The sequence below is a fragment of the Rutidosis leptorrhynchoides genome, chromosome 6 (assembly GCF_046630445.1).
Source record: "Rutidosis leptorrhynchoides isolate AG116_Rl617_1_P2 chromosome 6, CSIRO_AGI_Rlap_v1, whole genome shotgun sequence".
Lineage (NCBI taxonomy): Eukaryota > Viridiplantae > Streptophyta > Magnoliopsida > Asterales > Asteraceae > Rutidosis > Rutidosis leptorrhynchoides.
This window is the reverse complement of record NC_092338.1, coordinates 385667118-385673704: the sequence shown is the minus strand read 5'-3', so window position 1 is coordinate 385673704 and position 6587 is coordinate 385667118. Positions and strand designations below refer to the sequence as shown.

At 31.1% G+C, this 6587-nt stretch overlaps 1 protein-coding gene across 1 annotated transcript; it reads left to right on the top strand.

Moving 5' to 3' along the window:
* The first annotated feature begins 2581 nt into the window (after positions 1-2581).
* LOC139854960 (uncharacterized) lies at positions 2582-6010 on the top strand. Its single transcript, XM_071844230.1, has 2 exons — positions 2582-4105; positions 5134-6010. The coding sequence occupies exons 1-2, from the start codon at positions 2582-2584 to the stop codon at positions 5455-5457; spliced, it is 1848 nt and encodes a 615-aa protein (XP_071700331.1). The 3' UTR covers positions 5458-6010.
* Positions 6011-6587: the final 577 nt, after the last annotated feature.

Genomic DNA, 6587 nt, shown 5'->3' with positions numbered 1-6587 from the left:
ATTAATAATAATTATAATAATAATTATACTAATAATAATAATACTTTTATTATTATTTAATAATACTAATACTTTTAATATTATTAAGAGTAATAAAAATACTAATCAAAATAATACTAAAATTAATAATAATAATAATATTGATAATATTATTTGATAAAAATAATAATCAAGATAAAATGATATCAATAATAATAATTTTAACAATAAGAATAATAATGCTTTTAATATCATTAATACTAATAATAATATTAAAAACGATAACTAATAATAATATTAGTAACAATAACAATAATACTTAAATGATAATACCAATAATAATGATATAAATTATGTTAATGATATTACTAATCATATTAATCATAATAAATGATAAATAATAATAATTTTGATAATAATAATAAAATATTGTTTGACAATACTGATAATGATAATTGTAAATGAAAATGTTAATATTGTTAAATATTATATTAATAATAATAATATTAATTAGTACTAATGTATTATTATTTAAAAAAATATTGTTCATGAATCGTCGGAATTTATCGAAGTTAGGTTTAAATTTAGTTGAAATTTTTCGGGTTGTCATAGGGTAATATTGATAAGTTGGTAGTTACGTCATTGTCATATAGACGCCACATATACGTAATGTCATCATCCTTTTTTCGACAGTTATAAAAATTACATTGCCTTTAATGGCCATTTTCGTATATTATGTTATCTTTTTAGGCTCTTAAATTATTAAACTTCATACATTGATATTTATGTTGAAATTCCCTTATGGATTTTAAATTAAATCTTAGTGTGTATTACGAGTTAAATTTAAGTGTGAATTGCAAGTTCAATTGTGAATTAAAAATTATAACAAATTTGATTTGGGAAATCTATTCAAAATTAGATCTTAATTAATTGGATTTGAATTCATTCTAAGTTTTAGTTTAAGTTCATTAACTAGATTTCTATCAAAATTATAAATGTATGAACCTTTAATGACCTAAAAGTCCAAAAGGTAACATAATGAAAAACACTAATAAAGGTAATAAATTTTTTATAATTGCCATAAAAAGGATGATAACGTGATATCTACGTGGTGTCTTTTTTTCTTCTTTTTATAGAAAAGTTTATGTGGCGTTTTTGTTTTTATGGCGTTGATATGACCGACTGCTAAACAATATTACACAATTTCACACATTCTCAAGTGGTAACCCTTTATTGACAAACACGTTACCTTTTTGAACATGTGATAAATTCATACGAGTATTAATAATTAGATAACTTATGTCATTACCTTCGGGACATTTGCTCTTATAAATAGTGATCTTAAGAATAATAACTAATAAAAACAAATACGGAGTTTAATTGTGACATAAATTCAGGTAGAAAGGAAAAGTACGTTCATTTTCAACAAAATAATGCTGTACGTGGTAAGATAATAAGATAGCAATAAAAAATAGTTGTGTACATACATGACTCCTCCGTATAATATACGACTAATAATCTTTTATAGTTTTCATGTAAAACAAATATTGTAATTGTAATGTTAATCGAATGCTTAACACATCAGAAGGGCAGATTTGCAATTTTATCAACTTTAAGGGCTATTAAGTGATCTTTTAGTCCAAAGTAAAAAAGAATTCCAAATCCAGTCAAAGGAAAGAAGATGCTTTTAAACATAACCACAACCCATGGCAGCCCCCTGTCTCCTTTACTCTCTGTGTGTCTTATTATCAAACTCTCAGAGATCATATGCAATTCTACATACATTTTACTAAAATATATATACATGCACAAATTAAGTGACTCACTCTGAAAAAATAAAATCAAAAAAATAATACAAATAAAAAAACATAAGCTGCACTCTCTCTACAAGGCATGCTCTCTCTCTCACCTCACTCACTCACTCACTCACACTTTTCTTTTGTTGCTTTTTGTTACTTGTTTGATTGTTTAGTGTTCATTGTGTTCCCCTTTTTTTCCTTACATTCCAGTTTATCTACATTGACATTGTTCTTCAAGATCTTTATTATTAATATAATTTATGCAAATGAGGCTATAGTACAAGATATGATTACATCTGTGGGATACTTAGGATTTACTCTTTAAGATCTGGTGGTGGGTCAGTGCTAGATCTTTCAACAGTCATTCTTGTTTTGTTTGGCTTGGAATGCAAGAGTATGTATTCATGAAATTATATTACTACTTTTTAATTTTAAATCATTTTGTTTCTTTATTATCATTAATTATTATGTTTTCCACTTGTTTTATGTTTTGCCTCAAAGACAAATCTTGTGTAGTAGTAGTATTATGTTTTTGCTGCCATGAAAAGCTAGGGTTCAACATACTATTAGTTGATTTATTTAATATTATATTTATATTTATATTTAATCAAATAGTTTTAGCAGCCCAATGCATTGTTAAAAATTAGCTGCTATGTGCTAAGTATCAATTGCTTATGGTTAGAGTAAGGACTAATCAGTGTAATATGGGTAAAACTTCTTCAAGATTACTGCTTTATAATGTTTATTGGTTTATTTAATTTTATTAATTGTGTTTTTTTTATTTAAAGATTGCAGATCTATAAATGGGTCAAGATATAAAGTTGGATTTTGAGAAGTATTGTGTAGTAGATGGAAGTCCAAAAACTGTGCTTGTATCACCTTCCCATTCTAATGACGTCATCAAAAAGGTTAGAAAGAAACACAAGTGTCGAAACGACATTTTCTTGATTCAAAACAATGAGTTTACAGAAATTAGTTTCAATCGTTACCGTAGTGCATCATGTCGAAATGTTTCATCGAGTAAGTTAGAAGCTGCTGATGTGGCACCAAGGAGGGGCTCTGTTTATCAGAGCTCCAAAAAATTAGGTAAAATGAGTAGAATCAACGAGATCGAAACTGAAGGTAGAAAAAAGATTGCGGTTTCGAGAAGACATTGTGATCCGTTTTCGTTAGAAATAGTCGATTCGTTGTGTAGTTCAGATGAGGATAACGGCTCGTTAGTTTCGTTAGGCTCGTTTTTTAACGATAAACGTCCTCCTATCGCCCCTTTGCACAAATCGTTATCTGCTAAATTAGCAACACCTCAATCTCCAACCAAGACTGAAAGCGAATCGGCCAAAACTCGTTTTAGTCCGTTTAAAAAGATGTTTGACCCGTTCACAAAGTCAAAGTCTCAAAAAAGTCCTTTAAGCTCTGCAAATGCAGAGTTCAACGAAGCTGCCACGTCAGAAAGAAATATCGCCTTACGAAAGTCGCTGCTGAATGATTTTAATACCGAGGGGGACACTCAGTCTTTAAAGAAAGATTCTTGTTGTTCGGTTGCATCAACCTGTTCGCCAGCTCACTTGTGTGGGTCCCTTAAGATGAGGAACAAAAACGGTGTACCTTATTTTGAGTTTTCGGTACAGAATCCAAATGAAGTTTGGGTTGCAAAAACATGGAACAAGGGAGACGGGTTCAATTGGGTATATACGTTTCACATGGGTCAAAATAAACGAAAGAGTAACGCTAGTGGACGAGGATCTAAAGATCGTAGAACTAAAGAGTTTATAATGATGGCTCAAATGAAAGTTTCTTGTTATTTATGTACAGAATTGATAAATGCAGGAGCTTTTGAAAATTCAATGCTGACAGAGTTTGTTTTGTATGATCTTGCACGTCCACGACAGTCTGTTAGCGACTCAAACGAGGTTATTGACCAAAAAAAAGTCAATAGTCAAAGTATCAACTTTCCGACTTCTAATCCTTGGCCTGAAGCAGATTTGCATCCGGACCTTGAATCTGCAGCCATTGTGTTACAGTTTCCATCCGGGACTAATGATGCAAGAAACGATGGTTTGCTAAATGTTTCTCGGGTTGAAAGTAAAACTGAATCTGATTGGTTAACCCCGGTTAAAGTTAGTGTCGTGATTCCTTCGGGTAACCATGGTTTGCCAAGTGATGAAACTCATCGTGTCCCACCGTTACTTGACAGGTGGCGGTTGGGTGGCGGCTGTGATTGTGGAGGGTGGGATATGGGGTGTCCCCTGGTTGTTTTCGGTAGTAGTCCCGATATGAAAAAAGACGAACGCTGTGACCCGAACCGCCCTGTCGAAATTTTCTTCAAGGTAAAACTAATACTTAAGTTAAACTTGTTATTAAATATACAATAACTATAACATTAGTAGGTAAAATTATTTGTGACAAAAGTTAATGAAAGAAACTATTATGATAGTATTGATGATCATTAAAGATGGTAGGGAAAGCTCATTTAAATTACTTAGTTGGTTCAATAGTTCAGTTTGTTTGACTAGTTTCCTATAGAACAGTGACACCATTAATTGCTGTCCATCCAAAATTTAGGGGTATTTGGAGTTGTATTTTGCAACTACTGATAATCTGTTTTTAGTGTTTGGATGATTATGTTTTTGATTATCTAGAGGTTAACACATCCAAACCCTATCTTATATTGCCACTGTTGTAAAAGTCGGTTGGCACGTTGGTTTGGGGAGTAACCTGTCCCGTTTCACCCAAAAAAGTCTAAAAAGTCGGTTAACGCTAAAAAGTTTGGTCAAAGTCGAGTTGAGTCCTTTACCAAAAAAAAAAGTCGAGTTGAGTCTGGTATGAGTCGGTCAAAGTCAAAGTTTTAATATGTTTTAAAATTAGATTTTGTGTCCTATATGTATGTTTGAAATAATTATGTTTATTCTATATTTATGTGTAATACATGTATGTTTAATTTGTTTATTTGTAAAAGTCAACGTCGGTCAACACCCCAGGCCCGAATCATCCCTCCAAGGTCCCGACCGACTTGTCTCTGAATCACGTCTTTTACAACCTTGTCTATAGTTGATATGAATACACCTAGTTACTAACTTCTAAGTATTAGGTATCACATTTTCATAATGCACATCTAAATGTTCCTTATTTATGTATAGTTAACATGAGTATATGACACTAAATAAAGTTTATCTAATCTCACTTCAGCAAAATGATATTGATTTTACTATAATAATGGACTAATGGAGACTAATAAATGACTATAAATCATTCAGAATTAGACTTGATCTATCATATACTTTAAGTGAAAAAGTATAGTGATCTAAGTATGGGTTTTCTTAAGATACAAATAATGAATGATATTAATGTTACACAGGGAACTAAAGATAATACACCAGCTTTGACCATGAAGTTGACCGAGGAGGGACAATATGCGGTTGACTTTCATGCAAAACTGAGCTCACTACAGGCGTTCTCAATATGTGTTTCTATATTGCACGGTACAAACGCTTCTATCGGCGGGGATATGAACAGACAAATGCTGCAATGTGATTCGTTAAAAGTTTTTATCGAAGATGAAGTCAAACATTTGATTGAAGCTGTTGCAGACGATGAGAAAAGAAAGTCAAGTAAGAATCTTGATGAAATCCCTGCTAGTTTTGTAGTTAATCCGCCTTTTTCACCAATGTCACGTGCGTGAACCCTAAATTAACAATCTTGAAAGGGTGATTAGATTACAACATTCCAATTCTAAAAAGGGACTCATTTGTTCTTAGAGGGGTTGGGTTTTCAAACCCATTGTTTTTGAACAAATTGTTGTAGTAAATTAACAACCTTTTTGTGAATATGCAATAGAGAAAAAGATGTAAACTTTGCAAGAAATGAATGATGTTTACATCGCGCGAGGCACCATGTTCTCTTTAACCATTTCACATTCACTACTTGTTCAACATTGCTCATCCTTCAGACCTATAGTGTTAGTCGTAGCATTATCGAAAGAAATATGGTTACTTGGCCACACAAAGTCAACTGTAAAGGTCAAACATTCCTTCATAGCGTCATGAAGTTATGGTTTTGCAAGATTTTAGGTTCATGGTTGTTACATGAATTGGAGGTCAACAACAGAGAAATCAGATGATTGGCATATGCATGTTGTAATTCAAGATCCTTCATTGTTTTAGTTTCTGAAGTATAATAATTCAAGTGAGGAAGCACACTGTTTATATTGTTGGTCATTTTGGAGGGAAAGTATTCATATGAATTTTCTTTGAGGGATTTTAGTCCATTTTAAATTTTAACTTTATATGGAGCTGTAGGCTATTAGTAGCATATAGATGAACTAGGATTATGGATATAGTTTTCAGAAATATGTATATCCCAATTTGCATCTAGGTTTTAACACTCATGGAGGAATATTTGTATCTCTTGAATGATGATATTATACATATACAATATGTGCATTTTCTGTTAGGAAGTTTATTGACATGAAGTAACTAGAGTCATGCATTTATGGATTCTTGTTTCAAAAAAACATTCTGTAATTGATAATGAATTTACATTACAAGATCATACTATTTATCTTTCATAACTTTGAATCTTTAATCAATGTTTAAATATTTTAAAGAAAATATCAAATTAGCAAAATGGGTCCATCTTTTGAATTAAAAAATTGGGTTACCGACATAATCTTCTATAGTTTAATGAACTTGGTTTCAAAATAGCATTTGTTTTCAACTGACAATAATTATCATTGGATCTTGCTATACAAATCATCAACCATTTAAATTTTTAAATCTGTATATAAGCAAATACTTAAATGACATCTTAAAC

Excerpts from the sequence above, each read along its gene's own strand:
- LOC139854960 (XM_071844230.1), top strand. The coding sequence starts at position 2,582 with ATGGGTCAAGATATAAAGTTGGATTTTGAGAAGTATTGTGTAGTAGAT. Across the intron at positions 4,106-5,133 it reads CTGTCGAAATTTTCTTCAAG|GGAACTAAAGATAATACACC; the intron begins GTAAAACTAATA and ends AATGTTACACAG.